The 26,687-nt window shown below is 51.7% G+C and overlaps 7 protein-coding genes and 3 pseudogenes across 7 annotated transcripts; 5 read left to right on the forward strand and 5 right to left on the reverse strand.

Annotated features, from left to right (window-relative positions):
• Positions 1–224: 224 nt before the first annotated feature.
• SAPIO_CDS9786 (DNA replication licensing factor mcm6) lies at positions 225–3,290 on the reverse strand (the record flags this gene model as incomplete). The annotated part of the gene is made up of 3 exons (XM_016791096.1): positions 225–341; positions 429–2,940; positions 3,004–3,290. 3 exons carry the CDS (start codon positions 3,288–3,290, stop codon positions 225–227), a joined length of 2,916 nt encoding a protein of 971 aa, XP_016639606.1.
• Positions 3,291–5,917: 2,627 nt separating this feature from the next.
• On the forward strand, positions 5,918–7,089 carry SAPIO_CDS9787 (Methoxy mycolic acid synthase 1; the record flags this gene model as incomplete). Its single annotated transcript, XM_016791097.1, has 3 exons — positions 5,918–6,576; positions 6,642–6,897; positions 6,979–7,089. 3 exons carry the CDS (start codon positions 5,918–5,920, stop codon positions 7,087–7,089), a joined length of 1,026 nt encoding a protein of 341 aa, XP_016639607.1.
• Positions 7,090–7,250: 161 nt separating this feature from the next.
• Positions 7,251–8,093, reverse strand: SAPIO_CDS9788 (annotated as a pseudogene; the record flags this gene model as incomplete).
• Positions 8,094–8,907: 814 nt separating this feature from the next.
• SAPIO_CDS9789 (uncharacterized protein) lies at positions 8,908–10,399 on the forward strand (the record flags this gene model as incomplete). The annotated part of the gene is made up of 2 exons (XM_016791098.1): positions 8,908–8,957; positions 9,031–10,399. The coding sequence occupies 2 exons, from the start codon at positions 8,908–8,910 to the stop codon at positions 10,397–10,399; spliced, it is 1,419 nt and encodes a 472-aa protein (XP_016639608.1).
• Positions 10,400–10,679: 280 nt separating this feature from the next.
• On the reverse strand, positions 10,680–11,492 carry SAPIO_CDS9790 (uncharacterized protein; the record flags this gene model as incomplete). Its single annotated transcript, XM_016791099.1, has 2 exons — positions 10,680–11,281; positions 11,441–11,492. The coding sequence occupies 2 exons, from the start codon at positions 11,490–11,492 to the stop codon at positions 10,680–10,682; spliced, it is 654 nt and encodes a 217-aa protein (XP_016639609.1).
• Positions 11,493–12,645: 1,153 nt separating this feature from the next.
• SAPIO_CDS9791 (uncharacterized protein) lies at positions 12,646–15,932 on the forward strand (the record flags this gene model as incomplete). The annotated part of the gene is made up of 7 exons (XM_016791100.1): positions 12,646–12,850; positions 12,898–12,965; positions 13,032–13,854; positions 13,924–14,071; positions 14,193–14,218; positions 14,462–14,925; positions 15,054–15,932. The coding sequence occupies 7 exons, from the start codon at positions 12,646–12,648 to the stop codon at positions 15,930–15,932; spliced, it is 2,613 nt and encodes an 870-aa protein (XP_016639610.1).
• A 1,101-nt stretch (positions 15,933–17,033) lies between these two features.
• On the forward strand, positions 17,034–18,875 carry SAPIO_CDS9792 (Duf1237 domain protein; the record flags this gene model as incomplete). The annotated part of the gene is made up of 5 exons (XM_016791101.1): positions 17,034–17,197; positions 17,287–18,196; positions 18,254–18,494; positions 18,563–18,730; positions 18,817–18,875. The coding sequence occupies 5 exons, from the start codon at positions 17,034–17,036 to the stop codon at positions 18,873–18,875; spliced, it is 1,542 nt and encodes a 513-aa protein (XP_016639611.1).
• A 391-nt stretch (positions 18,876–19,266) lies between these two features.
• SAPIO_CDS9793 lies at positions 19,267–21,588 on the reverse strand (annotated as a pseudogene; the record flags this gene model as incomplete).
• Positions 21,589–22,328: 740 nt separating this feature from the next.
• SAPIO_CDS9794 lies at positions 22,329–23,321 on the forward strand (annotated as a pseudogene; the record flags this gene model as incomplete).
• A 230-nt stretch (positions 23,322–23,551) lies between these two features.
• Positions 23,552–25,848, reverse strand: SAPIO_CDS9795 (Uncharacterized protein; the record flags this gene model as incomplete). Its single annotated transcript, XM_016791102.1, has 3 exons — positions 23,552–23,811; positions 23,903–24,392; positions 24,481–25,848. The coding sequence occupies 3 exons, from the start codon at positions 25,846–25,848 to the stop codon at positions 23,552–23,554; spliced, it is 2,118 nt and encodes a 705-aa protein (XP_016639612.1).
• Positions 25,849–26,687: the final 839 nt, after the last annotated feature.

Consider the following 26,687-nt stretch of genomic DNA (forward strand, 5'->3'; position numbering starts at 1 on the left):
GAGGGCAGTCAACGTTCGTAGATTTTTCAAACACAGAAGAAGTTGAGAATTAAAGTCATGCATTCATCTCTACATATGGTTTACCAGGGCAGTGCAGACAACAGATTCGTAGACGCCAAACACCTTAAATACCCCCTTGTTCGCCCCTCCAAGACAAGATATAAACTCGTAGATTAACCATTCCAGCCCCTCTGCCAATAACAATATCTATCATCCATCTACACTCAATACTCCTCCAAAGCGCAGTTGGGGTGAAGCACATAAACGACCTTGGCAGTTTGGGACGGGGCACCTTCATCCTCGTCTGCTAAATCTCCGCGAATGGCCATGAGAATGTTATCCTAGAGTTGACACCCACAGTTAGCGACGAGGCTGAACACAAAGGGAGGGGGGAAACCGAAAGAGTAAACAATATTAGCCAATCTTACCTTGACCATTTTCTTCAATACCATCTTGGCTAGAGCCATCTCCCGATTGTAGGCTTCCTCACCATCGAGCTCCTCCTCCTTCTGCTCAAGATACCACTGCACGAGCTGGTCACCCTCGACGCCCTCACCGGAGCCTGTCTCATCCTCGTTCACACGCTGGACGAACAGATTAACCATGCTAATATACTTGTCGTACGTGATGGTCTGCTTGGGGCGTGCCGGTGCAGGCGTCTGGCTGGGGCGTGGTGTGGCCTGCGGTCGCTGCCCCTCCATATCCGAATCAGAGTCCACGTCGGAACCAGCACCGGTAGGTCCAACAGGTGAACCTCCCTCGGAGCGACCGGCAGCTTTATCAGCGGCGCGACGGAGAGTCTCTCCGTCTTCTTCTTCATCTGGTTCATCCATCTCCACGTCGTCATGCTCGACTGAGATGATACTCTGCCGAAGGAGATTGGACGCCTCGATCACCATGGTTGCGCTGATCTCCTCGACACAATTGACTTTGGCGATGGCTTCGGATAGACGAATCATGCTCTCGAGCTGACGGACAGTAATCCGATACGAGTTTCTCCCAATACCACCCTGCGCGTCATCTGCTCTGAGTTCCTTATATTTCTGGACGAGGACGTCTTTGGCCTCGTCGGTAAACTCGGGACGGAAAGTCCGCGCAAAGCGTATGTATCGTTGCAACTGCTCCGTGCTAAACTCCGGCTCGATGGCGTCGTCGCGCAATTGGTGAATGCTAACAATGTGGTCGGCTAGCCTCCTATCAATCTGCTCATTACACTCGTCAAGAATGACAAAGAAGAGATCGAAGCGAGACATGATCGGAGCGCTCATGTTAATGTTAGATCGTAGGTTGGTCTTGCGGTTATATCGGCCTCCAACGGGGTTTGCGGCGGCAAGAATGCTAGTCCTCGCGTTAAGTGTTGCCTGGATACCAGCTTTCGCGATTGAGATAGTTTGCTGCTCCATAGCTTCATGAATAGCGACTTGGTCTGCAATGTCCATCTTGTCGAATTCATCAATGGCGCAGATGCCATTATCGGCAAGCATGAGGGCGCCGGCCTCTATCGTGAACTCGCCAGTTTCTTCATCTTTGACGACCGCCGCGGTAAGACCAGCTGCCGAGGAGGCTTTACCACTGGTATAAACGGCTCGAGAGGCAAAGGAGCAGACATACTTTAGAAACTGAGACTTTGAGGTTGAGGGGTCGCCAACAATGCAGATGTTGATGTCGCCTCGGAGTTGCATGCCTTCTGGCGTTGACTTGTGAACGCCCGACATCAACTGGAGTAGTATGCCCTTCTTCACGATCTCATGACCATAAACCATCGGCGCAATAGAGTGAACCAAGCGGGAGTAAATGTGGTCGCTGTGTACCATTTGCCGCAATTCCTCGATCTCAGAAGGGTTCATGGAAGCAAGAACAGCTGCCTGGGCCTCCTCAACAGACTCAGCTTCGTTCGAGGAACCTTGGGTCAAGGCACTGATGACGTCGGCTACAGACCCCTTGCCAGCTGCTGCGGTGGTATTCCCGATATCAGGGGTAACCATACAGGCCAGGAAAGCGAGGCGGTAGGTAAGATCCCGCACACCGAGAGTCTTCAATCCCGTCACACCGTTCCCGCCAGCATCGTTTCCACGCATTGCGCTTTTGTCGTCGCGGACTGCCGTCGGCCTAACACCCGGAAGACCGAGTTGACTAACGTCGGGGACCACGATTAATGCTCCTGTGAAAACGCACTTCTCGCCAGCCTTGGCTCGGTCGACCATCTCCCCGCGAAGGATCACATCCATAGTGCGAGGCATGCTACCGGTGGGGATTTCTGAACTGTTCTCCTGAATGCGCACTTTTTGCCAATCAACAAAGGTACTGTGGCGAATGTCGAGCTGCCAGGCTTGCCGATTCAAGCAGGTCTGATTAGGACATTGGGTTGGTTCGGTATACCGGAATGTCTGCTCTACATTGGGTACAACGGTGCGACAAGCTTCACAGACAAAAGTGGCCAACGACAGTTCGGGTCGGACTTCGGACGTCCTCGTTACTGTGCCTGAGATGGAAAGAAGCATGCCGATATTTTTCGCTCTCAGGCTGCGGATTCTCGACACCAAGGGGAGATTATAAAACGCAATGGAGAAGAGCTTGTCGGTTTGCTGATTGCTCGTCCGGTTCCCCAATTCCGACTGGCTCGCGGATCCCGCATTGCTCACAGCAGAGCTCGCAAGATTGCTCGACGTGGTGGGTTGCCGGTGCTCCCTAAAATACTGGGGTTCGTGTTTGGCGATCATATTGTGTAGGCCGGCAGTTAAAAAAGGTAAGAATCGGTAGTATTGATTCATTATACCATCCGCTAAGCCGCCATTCTGATACGCAAGCAGATGCCTAAAATCAACGTAGAAGGTTGACAATTGGTAGGCTCGCATGTTATTGATCTGGGCGACATAGTACTTGTCTGTTGTGACGGCGCTGGAGACAGGCGCTGCGGATGAGGTTGGATCTTCAACAAATCTACGAAAATATGGGTTAGTCGAGGATTCTCGTTAACCATAAAACAAAAATGCAGCTGCGGACGAGATGCCATACTTTTCAATAAAGTCTTCAAAACTCTCTTGCACAGTCAAGCCCAGCTTATCCTCGACTCGCGGGATATCTGCCGCTCCGGCGCGACGGGACCGGTGAGGTATCTGGTCATCGCCGAAACCATCGCCTTCATCGTCGCTCGGGGCTCCGACATTAGACTCTGATGGAGGGGCTCTTGGCCGCGTCCCTGAGGAGCTGGGAAAGGCCGGTCGCCTGGCCGTTCCTACCCTTGACAAGGTATCCGACATCATGTAGCCAACATCGCTGGATGGCGCCATGTTCGCACTAACCCGAGGACAAGCAATGGCGAAGTAGTGAATGGACAACTGTTGTGAATGAAAATGGGGGAAAAGAACACTGAGAGACGAAGCCTTGCTGAGGGGTCTAGAGGCATCGAGAAGGGTTAAATTGATTTTCGCGTCCCACTCGCGTCAAAGCGCGTTGCCCTGGACAGGAGAACTCGAATAGCACCGAGTACGTACCGATATACCTCATAACACAGGTACTTCGTACCTTGACATGTCTTGAATAGTCACAGGCAATTGCAACTGAAGTAGCACTAATCGCTATACAAGGTACACAAGTGGTCATAAAAATCATAATATTCAATATGCACATTTCCTATCTCGTGCTATTGTTACACCTAAGCTTCTTCAGGTGTGTTTGCTCCCTGTTCGCACTATCGTCATGCACCCGTCCCACGCCCAGACTATTTTCCTGAAAATGCATGGATCTATTCGAGTTAGCAATAGTTGGGAAAAGCTGACTTAAAACAATCAACCGTTCCTTACCTTCCGAGAAGCCTGTATGAGCTCGTCTACAGACCTGACATACGGATCTGATGATGCATCAACACTTGTCTCCTGTGTCCAGACGATAAAGTCTTGGAATTCTCCCAGAGTCTGCAATCTTTCCCCCTCATCCGGGCTTCTTTCCTCGCGTTCATTCACAGGACGCCCGGCCTCAGTAGTTCCGTTTGTTAACTGGTCACTCTGTTTTTGTACGAGGAGTCCACGATGGTCCTTCGGCAGTGGGATTGCCTGGCCATGAAGCTCCCGGCCTCGAAAATACGCACTTTGCATTCCGTCTATTATCATGAAGGTCAGGCTTTTCTTTTACGACGGCAGAACAAGAATTCAACCGTTACCACCGGCGCAACATGATATTGGACTGAATAATACCTCTCGCGGTCGTAGAATTTGAAGTCATCCAGTGGGACTGGTTCGCAGAGACGGGGCCATTATGGTGCACTTTGCAGGGTAATAAATTTGCAGCGACTGATGTCTGAGGCTGGTTATCCAGGATGAAGTGTTTCGGCTGTGTCATTTCGTTCGAAGGGCGAATCCGAATTCAAGCGAAACGTGAAACTACGTACTTTCCGAAGGGAAAAAGATAGAACCAAGGGCGAAGAAGGGAGGAAAGAGAAGGGTCCGAGAAGGGTCTGGTCCGTACTCATCCAGTAATACTTCTAATACTTTTAATACCAATTCGTACGAAGTATAGAAATCCCATCCGGAGCAGAGATCAATCTCTCGACGCGTCGCGTCCCAGGAAAGGGCAAAAGAAGGTTGGTGGCACTGCAGCAGCAAGCCAAGCATGACGAATTGTTTGCACGTGACCTTGTTCCAGGTACCTCCTTGATATGAACATCACAAAAACCACTTAGTTTAAAGGGCATCCAGGACAAATAGCAACGAGGACTCGTGCCCCGCACGCTACGAGGGCACGGGTTCCTCCCGTACCTCTCAAGACCAACTTCATCCTGCAGAGTCCAGGTTCGACATCGCAATTGCAGCTGGCCTCGCCTCGTACGTGCCCATGCCAACCGACAGGAGCGGCAATTGTATTCCCCTGAGTATTATGATCTATCAGTGTAGTCTTGCCTCCAGGGCCGGGGGATTTATTCTGTGTCAACAGCGCTTTCCGAGGTTTCCTTGTCTCAGGTTATCGTCCTAGAACCGGTCCGAGCGAATCCCCGGGCCCGGACCCCAATCCCGATCTCGCTTTGATGCTGGACGCAGCATGCAGCATAGATCAACCCCGTTCATACACACAGAACCATATATTACCTGCCACTCTATAAGCCGGATATCTGACCGCAAGCCAAATGATTGCCGGTGCTAAAACAAATCAAAGTTGAACGACACAGGGTGAAATGCCAGGGTCGTGACACCATCCCCCCCTTTCCCCCACGTCACTTGCTCGTTCACCCTGGCTTTCCGACGCTGCTCGTACCTCTCTCCAGAAAGAGGGAGCGGCGATGTCTTCCACACTATAGAAAGCAGCCCGATCCCCCCTCTCCAAAACCTAAACTCTCCTGCCTTGTTCTAAACGAAGCTCCCGCCCCCCTTAGATTGCCTCTCCCTGCTTAGGAAACACCTTTGACTCCGCATCTTGTTTTCCATGTGGCCCATACTCCCATCCGTAGTTGCAAAACAATTTGCGCGAGGTGTCGACAATGTGAGAAGTACCGTTGGCGGTCTAACATGGGGCCCAGCTTTGTCTATAGCAAAACCAACAATTCTTTCCGTCTTCTCGCGGATTGAAGCTGGAACATTGATATTGACCGATGAGACAACAGGGGATCGACACATATTCGGTCAGAACCTGACGTCTAAGTCCAGTACTGGGACCAATGGGACCCGACTCCTCCGCCGAGCTGATGGTGTTCCAAGGGTTCAAATAACGGTGAGGAGCGATGCTTTCTGGGTGCGGGCCTTTCTCTTTGCCGACATGGGCTTCGCCGAAGCCTATATGCTAGGTGAGGTAACCTGTGGCGACCTCACCTCGTTCTTCCAGGTAACTTCCTCCCATGCGCGGCGCATCCCTTGCAACGCGCAGATGCTCCAAGTCGTTTTCATAGAAGGCGCGCATATTAACATGTCTTGCGGCACAGCTCTTCATCATGAACCGAGACCAACTCGGCAACGGGACAACTTGGATCTCAATCCTCTCGTCGGCGGCTTCGGGCCTTGCACGGAGCACAAATACACTTTCAAATGCCCTCCTCAACATATCCGCTCATTACGACATCAGTAATGACATGTTCTCTGCGTTTCTTTCCCCAGACATGACCTACTCGTGCCCCATCTGGGCCCCTGTGGGCCCAACTGAGGGCTCGACCGGGGAGAGCTTAGAGGACGCACAGATGAGGAAACTGCGTCGATTCATTGATGGTGCGAGAATCAAGCCCTCAGACCACGTCCTCGAAATAGGAACGGGCTGGGGCTCGTTTGCAATCGAGGCTGTCAAGCAAACGGGCTGCCGTGTAACCAGCATTACTCTGTCCAAGGAGCAAAAGGTCCTCGCGGAAAAGCGCATTCAGGCGGCTGGGTTCTCTGAGCGGATCGAGGTGAAATTAGTGGATTACCGAGCACTGACGGTTCCCTCGACCCCGTTTGATAAAATCGTCTCCATAGAAATGCTTGAGGCTGTTGGGCCAGAGTACTTAGCCACGTATTTCGAATGCATCGATAGTCTTCTCAAAAGCGATGGGGGCATTGCGATGTTTCAGTGTATCACTATGCCCGAGGGCCGCCACGCTGCGTATTCGGCCTCGGAGGAGTAAGTCTCCGAGTCCGAGCGCCCCTGATTTGTCTTCTGAGAGTTAAAGCTAACAAGTTTCGCAGCTTTATCAACCACTACATCTTTCCGGGTGGCTATCTACCATCCATAACCCAACTCCTCAATCACATCAGCACCGCATCCAAGGGCACACTGATTGTGGAGAAAGTGGAAAACATTGGCGGGCATTACGCGAAGACCCTGAGGCTGTGGAGGGAGGCGTTCCTCGCCAACTTCGACGAGAAGATTCGCCCCGCCCTTGAACAGGAAAACCCAGGGATGAGCGAAGAGGAGGCGGAAGTATTCAGGAGGAAGTGGGAGGTAAGTACACTAACCTCCGCTCAGTCGCCCCGGGAAGGGGACACGGTCTTGGCAGGGAAGCTAATAATTGAAACCGTTAAGTACTATTTCACCTATTGCGAGGCAGGCTTTCTCACCAAAACTCTCGGAGACGTCATCATTACCGTTGGGCGGGAATGCTCGGTGGAATTGATGGAGGGCATCCCACTCTAACATCAACGGGAATGTGTGCACTGGGGGTGGGAAGGTGAACGGCGAGCAGCAGTAGGTAGAAAAGATTGGCACGAGAATAGCCTCAGCCGCATGGCCCGTGAAGCATGGATGTCCCTGAAAATGAAGGATTGGGGTAGGTGTGTCCTCAATGAATATGCAGTCTAGGACTTCTTGCCATGACCTTTTGACTTCTTCTTATTGTTGGTTTTATTACTCCTCTTCTTCTTCTTCTTCTTCTCCCCCTTTTCCGATTTTGCATCCGATGACCCTCTATACCGCGCGGACGAGGAATCGGGGAATCTTGCGATATGGTCGGAGTCGAATCGCGGCTTGAAAGAACGAAAGAGTGCCATGGTAACCCTAGCATCTTCTATGCTGGAATGGACACCCTGGTGTACCTCCAGACCTAGTATTTCATACGCCAATACCCTCAGCGAAGGTTTGCCGCCGTTGGCATAGCGGCGAAAGTCCCGAAGCATGACGGTGTCTCGTATATCCCGTTTTGGATGTTTGAGTTGTAGCACACCAAGGTCATGGTAGACATCATGCCCGACTAAGACCCTCCCCTTAAGAATATTTGCGACGAGCGGCTGGACGATATCGAATGCACGAGCATGGCTCATCTGTTGTGGTCCAATGCCGGTGATATCGGTACGCCAGTTAGTGACCTCCTCCCTCGGACGCACGAACGAGTCGTAGACCTGGCGGCCGTGGAAATCTACTATGCTGACACGAGCTAATGTAGATTCGACGCCTCCTCGCCCGACGCCCACCATCTCGCAGTCGAGAGCCACATAGTTACCGAGTCTCAAACCAGGTGTTAGGCCATGGTTCATCTGTTCGACCTCGCAGGTAAGCATTGCGTTATCCCTAAGGCCAAGGCCATATGCATCAGCCAAATCTTCGGCTGAGATTTCGCCATAATCCGCCAGCCGTAACACCGACGCAGGAGTCCTGGTGGACGGCGCGGTGATCTCAATTCGCGAGCTTTGGGCGTGCCCCATTGGGCAGGAATCTGTTGGCGGAAGTTTTCTTTTCCTCGCGAAAGCCAAGATGAAATCTACTTCCTCAGTTGCGTTGTGCCATGGCGAATTTGGCTCCCGTTCATCTTTCGCGGTAATCCAAGAGTGATTCCAATATTTAGTTGGCAATTATGCCGTTCCGAGGGGAAGATGGTAGAGGTTTTTATTGGAGCAATAGGTACTAAAGTAGCTGATGAAAATCATACCTGTTCCTCAAGGTTTGGTGTACTTCGTACTTCGCGAAGTTGAGGTGTCGACCCTGGGAAGTAGCGAAGTGGGGACGTGCTTTGGTTGCCTTCACATGATCCAGGGACTGGATCCAGCCCAAGATCAATTTGATTTCAATGATGACAGACCCCTGGCTTTGAGATTACACTCAGGTGCGACCTGCTCCTCCACTCCCACGATCACCGTCACCAAATGGCCTCCATGACATCCATGGCTCAAATAGACGACTGCATCGTACACAGGTAGTTTAAACGTATGTCTTGAGCTGTCTTGAGCTCGGCCCGTGCAGTTTACGCGAGTGTACTTCAGCGCGACGAGCCTTCCATTGACAGATGCAACGACAAACTGCGTCCCCCCCGAAAGTACTCAAATCATTGATCTCTAGCGCCGTTCATCCCTAAAAGCCTGGCCGTCTGTCCCTAAATAATCAACTACAAAACGTCATTGTTGCCCGGCTACAAAGTAGTCTAAATACTCCCAGACCCGCTCCCCTTCATCGTCCATGAACTCGAGACTGCTCGAGATCGACATCAACGCCATCCTCGAACTCCCACTATAAGCGGCGGATATGGGTGACGTTGCCGAGTTCCTAGTTCAACACGATCACAATTTTAGGAGGTATGCCTCCGCACGATAGCCGCCAAAGCTGAACGTGTCGTGGTCTAAGCTAAAATGTTAATCTATTACGCAGAGCTCGCTTGCCCGCTCTCTATTCAGATTTTAGGTCCCAGCGCACTCTCAACCCCGACGGCTTCCACGCCAATATTACTGCTTGGAGGGACGCCCTCGCGCGAGCCACTAGGGAGGGTCGGATATCCTCCGATGCGTCTACCGCCGACCTATTCATCTTGTCGGTAAACGACCATCTCCTCCGCAGCCTTGAATACAAGCAGTATGGCCGTCCAATTGCGCTCGGGTCCGTAGTCAAAGAAGCTGTGTCTGAAAAGCAGTTTTTCCCTCTAGACGAGTTTTTACGGTCTAGGGAGAGCATATATAGCCGTTCCTGGACAGCTGTGCCGAAAAGTGTTGTCTCCTGGGCATTCCAGCAACTATGGTCTTCGGATTCGGCGAAGGGGGATGAGGGACTGCCTCAGGGTCGTTTTGTTGTCCTGAAGAATGTTGAAGCGGGAGCTAAAGCCTTGGCCGAGTATGCGTCGACCTCCGCATCGCCCTTCGATCGCACGTTTACAAAATCTCACTTCTACAAAACATTCTGCAAAAATCTCATGGGCGGCCATCGTATTTCTCACCGCGACCTGGACGTGTTACTCAAATACGCTTCCCGTGACAGGAACATCATAGCCTACGACGGCAAAACGATCAGGCTACGAGGAGATGTCACCAATCCCGACCGTAGCAGTATTACCGAGGAAGATGCGGCAATCTCATCACTCAAGGAGCTCATGGACGATATCAAGTCTCAGGTAGCCGCCATGGAAACTCGAATAGAAGACCTCACTTCAAAAGCGAAAGAATGCGTGGCGCGAAACAACAAGATCTCTGCCCTGAGTCTGCTGAAGTCTCGGAAGCTTACCGAAACCGCCCTCGAGAAGCGGCACGCAACCCTGACGCAACTCGAAGAAGTGGCCCATAAAATTCAGCAAGCTGCTAATCAAGTGCAACTAGTAGAGGTCATGGAGGCCTCAACTGGAATCTTACGCTCCCTTAACCAGCAAGTCGGCGGGGTCGATAGAGTTGAGGAGGCCGTGGATAAGCTGAGGGAGCAGATGGAGGAGGTTGATGAACTCGGAAACGTTCTCGCGAGCGCGGGTACTGCAGCAGTTGTAATTGACGAAGCGGAGCTGGATAGCGAACTTGCTGAGATGGAGGCAGCGCAGAAGCCTCAGATGGAGCAAGCACAAGGTGCCTCCGTGGCAGAAGGCGCCAAGGACGCAGCGGATCTCGAACGACGGCTCGACCAAATACCAGCGGTACCATCGGTAATTCAACAGGGCGGCATTGCGCACGAAGCGCAGGAAGCAGCACTGGGTGAACGAGCAGGGAGCCCCACGGATGACGTCCTGCAGCGCACTGCGGGGTTACAACTCGAGGGAAAGTAGGAGCACGAGAGGAGGGCTTAAAGAACCAATAGAACCAATTGTACATCTACACGGGCATGTCCAACAGGTTTCCTGGGAATATCATCTGCGCGGTCAGAGATGATCCTCAACGCCGAGCCGGCATGTTTGGCACCCAAGCTTCTATGAACTCATAGCATCAAGTGTGCCTTGTTCTGATAAGGGGACGCACTCTTCTACGAGGTGCTGCCATGCTTACAAAAAGAAGTAACAAATGGAAGAGAAAAGTTCTTTGAGTAAATGACTCTCATCAATTAATTGCTTACAGACTCAGGACCTCGTTGCTGCAAGCGTCATCGGCAGCATCCCCATCCTTCTTCGGGGATTCCGGCTTCTGCGGTCGATTCCGTCTCGCATTAGCAATAAGGTCCTTGAAGGATTCGTCGTATTTCGCGGCCCATGCGCTCCCATCAAACTCCTTGTCTTTGATCGAAGTAGTATTTCGGAAAGCAGGCGGAGCCCGACCGCCTTGTGTTCTTTCCCAAGTTTCAAGATCACGCAATAATTGTGCTCTCGGCTTTGGTTTGACAGCATCGCAATTTGCATTCCACATAGTGCACCATTCCTTATGCCGTCTTTCTAGGAGCGCACGAGGCCCAGTAGATGATATGCCTAGTTCGGCTAGCTTCTTTCTCAACGCCTGTTCCTTAATCATCGAATAATTTAGCGCTGGCAAACGCTCCATATTGTTCTGCTGCTTTCGGGGGCTCGCATTGGATTGGCGACCGGCTTCTAGATTGCCTAAGGCCCTTGAGGAGGATGGAGAAGAGGGAGTTGGGCCGGAGCATTTGTCTAGATGGCTGAACACCTGCCATTCCTTCATTCGACGGCTGCAAATTGGACATGCTGTCATACCGTCATCGTCTGAAAAGTAAAAACCGAAGGGTATGTTAGAACTATTAATCCACTGGGGGGTAAGACAGCAAAATAATCTACCGGAAAGTCTATGTTCCTCGTCCCCACTGTCTTCGATCTGTACGGGGGGACGAGGTCCTTGAGACGTTCGTAATCTTGTCGACGAACGCAGCTTCTTTGGTGCAGGAGCGTCATCGTCTTCAGGCGTTTCGGTGTCCATTTTGCGTTTAGGTGAGCGTTCGCCTTCATTTGTATTCCTGGCGAAGTCAAGGACGGCAGCTCGTGTCCTGACATAGGCATCAACCACATCGTCCATGGCACCGTTCCACCGCAATTTTGACTCTTGGTCAGGTGCCCGGCACAAGGGACACTTTCCGTCATTGGCGAGAGACCTGCGTATGCAGAGGGAGCAAAATGTGTGCAGACATGTCGTTAGCATTGGTGTTTTGTAGAAGTCTCGGCACACTTGACAGCGAAGGGTGGATTCGACGGCGGTTAGGCCGCTGAGGGGTGTCGCAAGCCAGTCAGTGGAATCTGCAATGGCGGAAAAATCCGGTTCGGCCATCGATACGGGAGGAGTTCGTAGCGGGAAGAGTTGAAAGGGAGGAAGGCCGGAATCTAAGGGAGCAGTTCGGGTGTTGGAGAATGGATTCGTTAATTATTTCTCGGTGGTCATTATCGTCAATAATATTCAAATTCCGAAATCACTTTGGTAGCGCGCCTTGGGCGCGACGCAAAAGAAGCACGACTGGAGCACTTTCAGCAATGGGGATTATATAATGGGTACTTAGGGGTGACTTGAATACTTCGATAAAGGTAATACTTCCTATTTACATCCCACCTGCGAGAGGTTGGCACAGTAAAGGCGCACTTTAGTAGGTACCAGGAGAGTCCCTCTCAGTCACATGATTTCGCGTTTTCCTCCAGGCATTGACTTGCCATCCTCTGTTGCTGAGAGAGGGTTGACGAGCAAACCGCCCCAAGCCTCTGGCAAGAGTCTGCAGCAGTCGCGCTTTGAGGCTAACGTTGAAGCGGTCTTGGACTGTCAACGGCGAGAGTTGTGGCCAACCCGGTTTCAACCACCAATTCACCATCATTCTCTTACTCTTTTGTAGCCGCCATCATGAACGAGTATCAGAAATATCTCGCTACGGAGATTCTTTCCTCCGCAAAGCCGGTAACTAAATCTCCTTGCCCTAGACGATAACTTCGTATTGCTGATGATGACCCCGTAGGTGACTTATCGCGTACTTAGTCGTGCACTGAAAGTTCACGTAAATACTGCTAAACAGTTAGTTGAGCTGAGCAGATGAACCTACCTGTGTTTTGAACGTGGATGTGGGGAACTTACAATTGTGCCACTCGCTTCAAGAATGCTCTTCGAGTTCCATAGGCTTCAGAATCAGAAGTCGCCGAACAGTGTTTATGCAACCTACCTTGTCTATGGAGAAAAGAGTGTAGGCTCTCCTGCCAGTGATGGAGACGTGGAGATGAGCAGCACTGCGGATACCGATACGAGCTGGAGGACAATTTTGACACTGGTTGAAGAAAAGGAGCTACAAGGCAAGTTGCAAAAAAGTACGCCCAGACAGGAATGTCGAATGTTAACTAAGATTTCGCTCTAGGTGCTCTCAAAGAGTATAACTCTGTGTATTCGATCCATGTCTACAGTTTAAGCCCCCATGCAGGTCAGGTATTTATAACCATTCTGTTTACTAGGTGCTTTTTGGCATCATGAATCTCTGATCGACTTCTCTAGGACCTGCAGTTACTCTCGGAATCGAATAATGACGGTCTGTCGGGTTACTCGGCCAACCTCGGGCCTGTGGGTGCTCAGAATCATTTTGGTGGAGTTGCAAATTCCCGGGTCCGGCTCAGAGATCGCCGGGGTTACAAACCCCCCGTGATCAATGCGTCCGCTGCTGCCAAAGAGACCCCATCGCAAAAGAAATCAGCTTGGAAGGTTTCAAGCAACTCCCAAGAGAAAACCGAGTCACCTAAACCTGCTGCTAGTTCTTCTCGGCAAATATCCTCATCTGCCAGGGCACCAGCCAAAAGTGGGAGCAAGGGACCCTCAAGCAGTATCATGCAATCCTTTGCGAAAGCCTCTGTCAAGGCTTCGAAGTCTAGCAGTGCTGCTGAACCCGCCCCCACCCCTACAGCAGGCTCTGATGCGGATTCACAGCAGCCGGCCATGTATGACGATGATGATGATGATGATGATGATGATGGTGGCGATGACGACGACGACAGCGCCGTTTTACCTCGGCCGAAAATCACTGGCGACGACGCGGAGAATCGCAAATCTCGGCTCCAAAGGGAAGCTGAGCTACGGCGAATGATGGACGAAGATGACGAAATTTCCGGGATATCTACCACTGTCGACATCGAAAAAAAGGAAAATCCATCCGACAATTCTCAGGCGGAGACCACGGGGGACGGAGGTGAAGAAGCCCCTCCGGATAATATGGAGACTAAGGCAGAACCTATAGCCACAGAATCAGGCAACGGTGAGGGGCGGAGAAGAGGCAAGCGGCGAGTGATGAAAAAGAAGCAAATCCAGGATGAAGAGGGGTATCTTAGTAAGTCATGCCGAATGAAACAGAATTGCCTTCTTACGAGAACTAACCAGACAATCTTCCCAACCCCAGTTACTGTCCAGGAGCCTGTTTGGGAATCGTTCTCCGAGGACGAGACTCCCCAGCCACGGAAGCCTGCGTCGGCAGCCGCCTCTACAAAGGCGAAGAAGCTAGCCCCGAAGGGACAGGGAAGCATTATGTCCTTCTTTGCGAAGAAGCCGTGAGCTCGGTGGGAACCGGGGGTTCCCCACATTAGGTTGTTACATTGTATGGATTGATGTTGTTCAATCTTCGGTTTGGCGCTGGTCTGGCAATACCGTTTACAACCGATTTGACCCGAGGCGCGAATACCTCTCGATTGACTTTGGTATGTCTCCATAGCAAGTAAGAGTAACTATTTCGATTTAATCAAATACTTCAATATAGAAATAGACCTTCTGATGGTTCTTGGGCCCACACTATCGAATGCGGATTAGTGCATATTTAAGTGTAACTACGAGATGTTGTAATCCAAGTTACAACAAATACGAAGTACCATCTTCCTGTGAGCCGAACTCTGCATCGACTTACTCGAGGCATCTTGCGTGCCAATGTACAATGGGTGAAACAGTCCGCAGTCCCAAGGCACGGGTCAACCTCCTCAGGGGTTGGCCAGCGCCCCAGTCACTGCCTGCAGGTCAGCTTCGTGAAGCGGCTCTGGATCTTCTCTCCAATCCAACAGAGTACGTTCCTGCGCTCCAGTATGGACCAGATCCGGGGTCTCAAGCCCTGAGAGAGGAGCTCTCCCGGTGGCTTGCAAGAATGTATTCTGTATCGCCGGACCCTGAGAGGATATGCATTACTGGCGGGGCTAGTCAAAATCTGGCGCGCATTCTACAAAGATTCACCGATCCTCGTTTCACGCGCATGGTTTGGATGGTGGCGCCGTGTTACTATCTAGCCTGTCCAATTTTTGAAGATGCTGGGTTTTCTGGCAGACTACGGGCTGTTCCCGAGGACCCAGAGGGCATTGATATTGCCTATCTTGCCAGAGGACTAGCCCTTTCGGATTCCGACTTGTCAGCCGACGCACCTGTAAGTCTACGCTCTAGCACGCTATGGGTGAAGCCTGGAGTGGCGATGAGCCGGCAGTATCATGGGAAAGATACTCTGGGAGCTCCCCTCTCTCGCCTGGGTCCAATCAAATTAACATTTCATCTTAGAAATACGAGAGCAGGGACGAGATTAGAATTTATAGGCACATCATTTATGTGGTCCCCACGAGCGCCAACCCGTCGGGCAAGTCCATGAGCCTCGAAAGAAGAACGCACTTGGTCCATCTTGCTCGAAAGCATAACGCCCTGGTCATTAGTGACGACGTGTATGATGCCCTCCAGTGGTCGTTGTTGACGGAACCGGGCCACGGCAACGGAGCAGCTGCTCCAGAAGTTCTGCCGCGATTGTGTGACATAGATCTTGCTCTCGAGCCTTCTCCAGATGATCCATGTCATTTTGGGAATACCGTAAGCAACGGGTCCTTCAGCAAGATAGTCGCACCGGGTATGCGGACAGGGTGGACAGAAGCGACGCCCAAGTTCACCTATGCACTCTCCCAAACGGGATCGACTCGTTCCGGCGGAAGCCCGAGCCAATTCGGAGCTACGCTGATGTGGAAACTTTTGAAAAGCGGCGATCTAGACGCGCACCTAGAGACCGTTATCATCCCGGGGCTCCAGCGGCGGCACAGGCAACTTTTGAGAAGTATCAGAGAACACTTGATTCCACTAGGCCTAACCCTCGACGATGCCAACCACGCTGCAGGCAGTTCGCAGTATGGGGGCTATTTTGTATGGCTAACACTACCGAGCAATTTGGACTCTGAAGCCATTGCCTCCCGGGCGGAGAGAGAGGAGAATCTGACTATTGGGCATGGAAAGATGTTCGAAGTGCGAGGCGACGAGGACTCGGCCTTGTTCAGGAATCACATCCGGCTCTCTTTTTCTTGGGAGCCCGAGGAGGCTCTGGCCGAAGGAATCCAAAGATTGGGCAATATCGTGAGGTCACAGCTAGAGCAGTCCATGACATGCATCCCGTCCCAGTAGATGCAGGGGAGGAAAAGGACCAGGAGGGCTTTGCTCAAAGCTCCATTACTTGGCTCATGTACCGAGATCGAGTGTCTCGGGTACCGCATTCGTTGTCAACAAAGTAATCTCGCATCTCGCCCGCCCAAGAGTTCAAATGGAGCCAGGGCATTTACCGCCGCTATCGGCTATCAGTCGCCATATATCCGTGATGTTCGCCTCTCGCTGCACCGCACTCGCCCTGGGCCGATTATGTTCCGCCCGTGTTGGACGTCGTTGCTTTATCGTCAAATGCTGTGTAGGATCACCGTGACGTTTTATCAGTATTGGCACGCTTCCGAGTCTGACCAAAAAATCCGGACATAATATGAACATTCCCCTGCGACGCTGTCATACACGGGGATATACACCTCTGGTGTTTATTTGGATTCGTCAACGGTCAGTCTCATTGATCGATACACCACCAAGTCTCAAACGCCAATCTGTGAGGTCGGCCGGAGGCGATTTCTTTTTACGTTGGAATAAATGGGGCAGTGGTGTTTTATGATCAATGTTTTAGGCAGACTGTGCGACGAAATAACAATTTGAATTTCTCGGTGCTCCTTCACCCAAAGCCGGAACACGAAGGAGCGTGATTGCTGGCCGCACTGGGCACTGGGCACCGCGGAGCTGTAACTTGTGGGCGAGACGAGCCCGTGAAGGTTAGGAACGACGATGACTTAGATCATTGATGTTTTGGGCGGGTTGCGGGATTCAAAATAAAATTAAAATTAATAAGGAATGAGATCACTGACCGAGTCCATTCAATGTTCCCATTCACAATTCACACACCACCACTCTGGCTGGCACCCTCGGCCCAATCTCTCACCTCTCACCCTCGCTTCTCACATTTTCCCACATTAGAGGTCATCAACTAATATCAATTGATACTTGTGGAGGCGCGAGCTGACGGCTTCAGGCCTCAACACCCTCACGTATGCAGCGCGCTGCGTTAGCGAACATCAAATAATACAATTTGTCCTGGAGCCCTTAAACCTGGCACTTGGGGATCTCGGGCTTTTTTTCCCTTTTCTTTCGTTTCTTCTTTCTCTTCTTTCTCTCTTTTCAACTCGAATCGCCGCCATGGTGCTTCGCACCGCAGCCCCCTGCGTCGCGTTGGTGATGGCCCTCTTCGCGGGTATCATTTCCGGTCATGACGCGCAAAGGCCGATCGGCAACGTTGGCGTCGGCGTCGGCGTCGGCGATCCAGAGTGCCCTGATTATGCTTTGTACTCCCAGTACCCGCAGTAAGCCTCTCCCTTCTCTATCTTCTCGTCGAGAGGGTAGTAGTCGTCCTCGGGAGTATTATACCACCTAGACTGACACCACTTCCCAGTCCACCTTTCAGCGAAGGACCGCGCCGACTGCCATTTCAGCGTCCGGCGGAGGCATGTCGAACATTTCGCTCTCAGGCCATCGAGAAGGTCATCAAGGATGTCACCTCCAGAATGAAAGACCCGGACCTGGCGCGTCTCTTCGAAAACACCTTTCCGTCCACGACTGACACTACCATCAAGTTCTACACAGACGGCAAATCAATCAGGTTCATGGATGTTGATCCCGGAGAGCCGAACAACGAAGGAAAGTGGGAAGGCCCCCAAACGTTCGTCATCACCGGTGATATCAACGCGGAGTGGCTGCGAGACTCTACGAACCAGTTGTCGCCATATCATTTCCTAGCAAAGCTAGATCCCCATCTCCATACTCTTCTTCTTGGCGCCATCAACACTCAGGCCGAGTACGTCATTGAATCGCCGTATTGTAATGCGTTTCAGGCACCTCCTATGAGCAACTTGCCTCCGGTAGCCAACGGACAAGATGACACCGTCCATCCGATGTACGAGCCCAGCTTTGTCTTTGAATGCAAATACGAACTTGACTCATTGGCCCACTTTCTCGCTCTCGCCAATGATTTCTATGAACACACCGGATCGACCGAATTTCTCAATTCGAGATGGCTGGCGGCTCTTGAACGGTTGCTCGACGTTCTCGAGCAGCAATCCCTGCCTACCTTTGACCCCGCGACTGGCCAGCATCGGATGAATGAATACACTTTCCAGCGTCAAACAAAACTCGGGACCGAGACCTTAAACCTCAGGGGTATCGGCAATCCCCTCAACAACGGCACCGGGCTTATCAGATCAGCCTTCCGGCCCAGTGATGATGCCACTATCCTCGGATTCTTGATTCCGGCGAATGCCATGATGGCTGTTGAACTGCGGAAAGCTGCAAAGATGTTTGGGGATGTAGGTAAGCTGGACTTATCGAAATCTTTGTCTCACTGGAGCCAAAAAATCTCAAAGGGCGTGTGGGATCACGGTGTCATCAAGCATGCCAAGTTCGGAGAGGTGTTTGCTTTCGAGGTTGACGGATACGGCTCTCATATACTCATGGATGATGCAAACTACCCGTCTCTACTTGCCCTCCCGCGGATGGGCTTCCTAGACAGAGAGAATCCGGTGTACCAAAATACGCGGAGAATGCTCCTTTCTCACTTATCTAACCCGTATTACTTGACCGGCCGACATTTTCACGGCATCGGAGGTAAGATCCATAAACGACATCATTTGGGGAGGGCTGAAGAATAGCGGGCTAAGGATGCGGTTCACTAGGACCACATATTGGCGTCAGTAATGCCTGGCCGATGAGCCTGTTGATTCAGGCCCAGACTTCCGATGACGATGAGGAGATTGAGGAGTGCCTTGAACTCGTTATCAGATCAGCTCCTCTGGGCCTCATGCACGAGAGCGTTAATGTGAATCACATTGCCTCATATACTAGTGAGTTCGCCCTCCATCTCGTGTGGATCACCCACCGGCAGGATTTATCAAGGTTGCTGACATACTTAACCTCCTACCTACCACAGGGAGCTGGTTTGCTTGTAAGTTGACCGACAGCCCCAAAAGTGAAGCGAGCAGGTTTTAACCAATTCCAGGGTGTAACGGCGTTTTTGCGGAGACAATACTAGACCTTGCGAGGCGAAAGCCTCATCTAATTTTTACGGATCCCACACCTTACGAGGGGCCGGGCCATGCTGTAGCTTGATTCGCATGTAGCACATTTCATCCCAGTCACGATAGTTTTCCTAGTAATAGCATGCATGGCAATGTTCCATCGGCTGTCTATTCATAAGCACATCATCATCCGATGAAGGGTATTATTTACACCCTTCTGATTCTAAATTAAGAAGAGAAAGTAAGAGGCATGCTGCCGGCACAGGCCTATCGGGCCGAACCCGGTGCGCCTTGACGGAAAGTCGCCATGACCAGAAAGAGTAGGGCAAGCTATCCGCTGCCCCCAAGACTTCGATTCGTGATTAGTCAAATGCATCCTGAGCTGGACCATTTTCAACAGTATCGCTGCCCATTGCGTCTCTCAGAGGAGCTGTTTCTAAGTTGGCTGCCCCAGCGGTTGCGGAGGTCAGCGTGCCTGCCCTCGGGCGCCGAACAGGTACGTCCAACGCCTCGCTCTCCTCATCGACCACTGGCGTTGAATAGTCCACACCACTCTCTAGATTGGTAGGATGTGGCGGCTCCAGATGCTGCGCCAGGTGTTCCTGTAGATTGCCCATGAAATCACTAGCAAAGGAAAACTTGTGTATCTGCCCTTCCGGTATTTCTCCAGAATATACCGTCTGCGCCAGGTCGAGGCATCTCTGAGCTTGGATGTACTTCCCCTGGGCTACCCAGGCCTCTGCGCTTAAGATGCTCCATAATGCCGCTTTCCGACGTCGCTGGCCCCAAGAGTGGCTTCCGATACCACGTTTGGAAGAATAGCACACAGCAACCCTCTCCTTGAGTAATGCGTCGGCTACACGGCCGGGGATTTTTGACTCTATTAGTCTAACGCCCCATCTTGCCGCCTCATCGATGCTGCTCCCGCCGCGAAGCCTGAGGAGCTCCATGCTAAGCATTACACATCGCAGAGCACCCAAAGGATCGTTGCAGCGAGCATGGTAAGAATAGAATGCGGCGTCCAACGTTTGATCCGTTGCTTCTACGCGCGATTTGTACACCAAGTGTTTTGGAGTTACCAAGAGGCTTATTGCAGCCATTTCGCTAGCCGCTGCATGGTATTTCCAGGCTTTAGCTTCGTGGAAATCGCTCTTGACGAGATCATAGGTCGAATGCGCCAGTTTATAATCTCTGAGCATGAACGCGAAATCGGCAAGCTTCCGCATGGTTGCCTCGGGTGTTTCTGGTCGATAAAAACCCAGCGTGTCATAACCGTTTGATAGATTGGGAGCGAACTGGCCTGAAGCACGGGAGGTAGTTCCGAATCCTGCCCACTTTTTAGAGAAAGTTACTAGCCGCCCAGCGATTCCCCGTCGGCGCGACGCAACATTCTCATTCCACAGGGCCACATGGCGCTCCATGGTAGGTATGATGGATTGTGTTACCATCTCGCGAACAAATGATCGTATGGCAGTAATATCAGATTCGAATACGTAAGATGGTGTGTGGACAAAGTCATCCTCTGCCTCTCCTCGCCGAATTGCTTCGAGCTCCTCTGCAGCTGTAAGCCACGCACTCTCTGGCAGCACTTCACCGTCGTCATCTGTCTCAGCACACTGGCTGCTCCGTAATCTCAGAAGATGACAATGAAGACCCAAGTGTCGTTTCATCTGTTCGAATAGTGATAACGATCGCTTAATATCGTCGTTCTCTTCGTCGTGTACGAGCACATAGTAGCGAAGGTATTCCCCATCGACCCAGGCAGGGAACTTATGACATCCTTGCGAGGTTTCGTTATATAGCCGTCTAAGCTCTTCAATCGGCGCCTCGTTCCTGGAGCTAATAGCAATGACACAGGCCACAGGGTGGGAGAAAGTAGTGTGTGGCGCAAGCGGGATGCCGGAAAGGATGCGGCGTAGATAAAGAGAGTAATAAGGCGAGCTAGAGTTAGAACCTGGTAGTTGTCCCGCCAATGCATCGGGCCGGCGTGCCACGAGCAACGAATCCTCGGCGTATTGAAGATGGCGTTCAACGACAGCATCGGCATCTCGGAGTCTGGACTTCGATATTTCTGTATTCGCTAAGGTGTTGCCAGGGGCAGTTTTCCCGGGTCTCGACGTGTTCGCCGGCTCCGGGTTCTCCCCGATCTCCCCCGTACGGATAAAACGTATGGAGAAATCCTCCCATGAACGGCTTGAACCATTGCTATCCCTTATAGTGACCTTCCCAAGAACGATGTCGCCAAAGGGCCGGAGAAGTTGCCAAAGTCCACGCTCGAACCCCTTTCCCTTGACCAAGGCATCAGTGTCTTCTGAGGCAACAACCGCCACATGGGGCGCGAAGGCCTGAAGGATTAAATTATGAGGCTCGCCAACGCTACTGGCGGACCGTTCGCTCAACGGGGTATGAACATCGCGGCCAGCCATAGATCCCGGCGCTGCTCTGGACGGCGATCCATCGGCGGCGGGCGACATGGATCGCGAACCGGGCGGGGTTAAAGTAGCCGCGAAGAGGGAGGTTGGTGGTCGGCCTGTCCGCCTGCGAGGAACAGTCGTCGGATCTGAACTGCCCAGTTCATTCATACTAGAGGCCAATTTCCTTGCGTTTTGCGGCCTTGTGGTGGATGCGGCTGGGGGTAACGACTGTATTGCTTGAGTGGCGACTTCATTGTGGTTAGACTTCATGAAGGACGGTCGCTATGCAGCAGGTGGGATCGGTCGGGTGCGACGTCTCCGCGTTGTTGGCTCGAATTAATGGGGTCTAATTATCAGTGGCCCTCATGGTCCCTCCTATGCCCGAGTATGGCGCTTTTAGCCACGCCTTGCATCAAATTATATCAGCCCCGGAGCAGTGCTTCGAAAGGGATGATCGAAGTGGGAAGCGCAGCAGGTTAGAGTGTAGAAGGAACAGTCCACAGGTAAGAGAGTACGGAGCTGATGGAGATTTTGAGATTTAAAAGAAATGTAAACGGTTCCCCTGGAATCATGGAATAGGCAACAGCTTCATGTTCTCATGATGCAGCACTGAGGTTTGGCGACGGTGAGTTACTTCGAGGAGCAAAGGAGACCTGGTTGGTACAAGCAGTGGTGGAAGCCCAGAATGTAGATGTCCGATCCAAAAATCAGTGCCAGATGAATAATAATTTGTGACAGAGATGGAGTGAACGGTTATATTCATGGACACTGTGTATCCCATACATATTATATGTATGCAAGAACCGAGACATAAATATTTATTTATAATGATGTGTGTCCGTGCTTTAAACCGGGTTTATTCTTTAATCATGTATTAATTACATCAGGCGGCGACCAAGGCAACAGTATTTATTTTATTTTCGAAGTATTTCCAAACACTTCAACGCTACTTTCAACGATTCCCATCATCCATTGCACCTCGTGCCACATCGCAACCCACGACCTTAGGTATGCCTCCAAGCTTAGACTCTTACATCGCCACGCGCTATCTTGTCGCAGACCCCAAGCCAAGTAAGAAGAGGAAACGGAAAGGAGCCTCCGAAGAGGCTGGCTTAGTAGTGACTGAGGAGGATGAGTCTGGCTGGGGACATTTCGAAGCCAAGCCGCAGGCAGATGGTGAAGATGACGGCCCAGTCCTGGTAACCGGAACGACTTTCGAATTTCGAAAGACGAAAAACTCAAACTGGAAGTCCATTGGTGGAGGAGTTCGACCCTCTCCACGCCAGGAAGATGCGACGGTCGCGGAAGCAATAATCGCGTCAGCCGCAGCCGAGCAGCTTGCTGTTTGTGAGGCTGCTGATGATGCGCCTGTTATTGCAGGAGACTCGGATGTTGTCAAGATGAAAGATGGGACACATGCTGGCCTTCAGAGCACAGCCGCCATCGCGGCCCAGCTCGAGAAAAGACGCCGCGAGGAACATGAACAATTCAAGCACGTACAAGCAGGTGGCGAGGAAGAAACCGCATACCGTGATGCCGCGGGCAATCGCATCGACATATCTATGAGACGCGCGCAAGCAAGGAAGGCCGCCATGGAGGCCGAGCAAAAGGAACGTCTTGCAAAAGAAGCCTTGAAAGGAGACATCCAGAAGATAGAGGCTCGTAAACGCCGAGAGAGAGTCGAAGACGCAAAATTCATGCCACTAGCTCGGACCATTGATGATGAAGAATTGAACCGCGAATTAAAGGAGCAGGAGAGGTGGGACGATCCCATGATGCGCTTTTTGGGCGACACGCGACGCCGGATGCACCAGGCTCCTGGGAAGAAGAGCAGCCACCCAGTTTATCCCGGCCCGGCACCTCCGAATCGTTATGGCATACGCCCTGGGTACCGATGGGACGGCGTAGATCGGGGAAATGGATTCGAAGCTGAACGATTCAAGGCACTCAACAGACGAGAGATGAATAAGGAACTGGATTATTCGTGGCAGATAGATGTGTAGATTACGATACCAGCATATGTACTTCGTATATATTAATACTTCCCTCCATTTTATGCCTTCTAGCTACAAGGTTTCTGTATACTGCTACACCTCTCAGATTTGCTCACGATCGCAACCCTAAGACCCGGGAGTACAACCCCCGAGATTTTTCATAAGAACAAATCCTCTATTTCGTTATATTAGGACATAGTGCCATGGTGCGAGGTTGGAGCATTAATGCCGTGCGAGTCTCAACTCTTGCGGCGCAAAAGCTTGTCTGGCCCGTAGTTGCAGTTTTCCTTGACCAACTTGATCCAGTCCGACTTCGCCATCCTACCCCCATCAGCCTTATCGCCGACGCGTCCCTCGAAAAGTTTCAGGAAATTTGTTATAGTAATGCCATCGGGAAGTTGAGGCAGTGCCTGCACAATTTCCCATGCTTCAATAGCGGGCTTCGGGGAGCCCAGGCGCATGCTTTGGCTATCCTTCGTGGGTGATACAGACGGCGATCCTGAGGAAATGTTAGCAGAAAATACCCAAGACGATGGCCGGGGAGTTACAAGGGTGGGTTAGGGAAAGCTTCTGTCGAGCGTAGTGCATACCTGCTGGCTGTGCTGGGAGCGGACTCGTAGCCCGTGAGCCAGTTGGTGTCCCTCTAGCGCTCGTGGCGATGAGCTTGATCTTTTTCTTTCTCGGCTGGCTGTCCGACGTTTCCCCTGCAGTGGCCTCGCCATCGCTGGCCAAGCCGCCCATTATTTTCCTTCTTTGGCCGGCTTGGTTTGGAGCCGGTTGGCCTTGAGGTAGCGGAGTTGTGGAACGACTCTGTCCCGGAATTGACTCTGACTTCGTCTTTGCCTTCTTTCTGAGGCCAGACTCATTTCCACTAGATTCAGAGAGATGCGGCGAACCGGGTCTTTTCAATCCCTTGCCTTTCTTGGTAAGGTCGACATGCCGCTTCCCGGAGGGTGTTGTGGAGCCCTTGGGTGGTGCAGCGCCAGGTAAGGCTTTATCCTTATCACCCTTAGACTTGTCCTCGTCTTCAGCCTTGACTTGGGATTCACCTTCGTCCTCCTCGTCTTCATCCTCGCTCTGCTGAACATGTTAGCGCTTCTACAAATCTTTCAAAAATATGGCAGGCGGCGGCAGTCGCGGGTTCGGATTTAGCGATATATCTACTCACCGAAGAGCCGGCAAACGGATCGCCGGATGATATGGAGTCATCGGATTCGATGTCGTTGATATTCTCTCTCTTGATCAAAGTCTTCTTCAGCTTCTTCGTAGCTTTACGCCGCTCCAATTCTCGCCGCATTTCACTCTCCTCCTGCGCATCAACTTCATTCTCATCACCAGCCCCGAAGAGGTTTGCCCCTAACTGGTTTTGTCGAATACGCGCATTTGAAATCTTTGTGTCCTCATCATCGTTTTCAAAGCCCGGGTTTTCGTCATCGTCGTCAAACTCATCTCCTTCCATATCAACCTCGTCATATCCCCTGGCCTCGTTGGCTGCCGATGCAGCGCGCGGGGGAAGGCGCTTTCCATAATTGCGGAATTCATCCTTAAGTTTTCTCTCCTCCTCTCGCTTCTCCAGGGCCTGCATCATCCAACGGCCAGGCAGGGTGGTCTTCTTCATGAAGTCTTCGACTTTATCATCCGGAATACGTTCAAAGGCGGGCTTTGCTGTGAACTTGTACCACTTCTCGAGAGGCACCATGCGAAAACGGGGGCCATCAATTACAAAGGCGACGTTCGTCTCAGATAAGGCCGCAACGTAGTTTCCAACCCAAACATTTCGCCCGTCAACATCCTCCAGGTGCCACGGGAGAGCTTCTTCGTAGCGTAAGTCCGCCTCTTTTCGCCCTTCTTCCGTTCTAGGCATGCGGTTGAAACTTATTTTCTCCTCCTTCGGTTTCTTTTGCTTCTTTGTAATCATGTCTTTGACAGTGGGTGCAATTTTAGCCTGATCAATAGCTCGCTGCGCTTCACGTTCTGCCTTGATTTGTTGTAGCCTCTCGGCTTCTTTGTCATCGACGGCCTTGGGCTCAGGTGTGACCTCTTTCACCTGTACTGCTCTGCCGGGGGGCGGCTGTCTTGGATCCCGACGATGCAAAGTAACAGGTCTCGTAAAGGCATTCTGGTCAGTTGGATCAACGGGTTTGCTCTCCTCGGTTGCTGTAGGACGAGAAAACCTCATGACGTGGTAGCGGATACCCTCTCGTAGAGCCTTAGCGGTAGTTACAATTGGAAAATCTCTGAAATTTTCGGGTGCGGGTTCAGACCAGCCACCATATTGTTTCCTTAGACTCTCCAAGTTGGCAACTGACTTGGCCTCGCCAAGGGGGTTGAGACCGAGCGGCGGGCCTTCGGTAGGCCGTGGTGGCCCTAACGGCCGAGCGGTTGGGTTCCTTCTCCGACGAACCAACGGGTCGGCGGGACGTCTCTTCGAGGGACGATTAAAACGACGGAGGTCGGCGTTCAACCCCTGAGGGGCCGCTACATGTGAGGCGTCTTGGCGTTGGCCATTGCGCGGAGCCGATGAAGTAGGGTTCATGGCGAATTCGAAAACGACGGAGGCAACCAGAAAATACCAGGTGTGGCAATATAGACTCGCGCGGGCGGGTTGCGCGGGTGAAGCTCAACTCTATCCCAAGATACTCATCTCTTAGCTGGGAGGTAAGAGCGAGAGGAGAGGTGGGATTTTGTCGATGGAGGTATTTACGGGCGGTATCGTGGGGGGAGTAGGAAGTTACTGGAAAGGCGACACGCAGATGTTTGGAGGAAGGAAGGCGAAGTTGACGAAGTGATGGTAGGTGGTGAACAGGGAAAAAAAGAAGAAAAGAGAATAGAAAAAAGAAAGAACACACGGGTTGGAGGAAATTTGGTGGCAATGGATGATGGAACTCTAGCCTAGTAGCGGGGTTGGTGGCTAGAGCTGATGTCGTTGAGAATTATGAGAATAAGAATTGATATCTTGGATGCGAGAGTGAAGGAGGCGGATGGGAACTTGAAGTCTGCCTGCTGTAAACTCTCCAGTGGTGATGATGGCTTGCGACATTGGATGATGGAATGCGAATAGTGATTACGTAACAACGCCTCGACGCAAACCACAGACAATGACAGTAAAGAGGTACCCACGTACGTACTACCTTTACACACCACACGAAGACAGGATGACAAGCTGATACTGTAGGCTAAGATGAAGTAGCACGAGTAAACTACGAAGTACCTCGGTACCTTCGTAGGTGGAGTCAAAGACTCAAAGGTACATTGTCTTTTATCTTTGGGGGCCTTCAAACTGCCACTTGAACTCCACATTTTCTCCAAGTAACATTGAACTCTGCGAAGCAGCTGCGCCAGGCTTCCTCCAGCTATTATCAACTGTCCACTTCT

Source organism: Scedosporium apiospermum, assembly GCF_000732125.1.
Source record: "Scedosporium apiospermum strain IHEM 14462 chromosome Unknown SEQ_SAPIO_0143, whole genome shotgun sequence".
Classification (NCBI taxonomy): Eukaryota; Fungi; Ascomycota; class Sordariomycetes; order Microascales; family Microascaceae; genus Scedosporium; species Scedosporium apiospermum.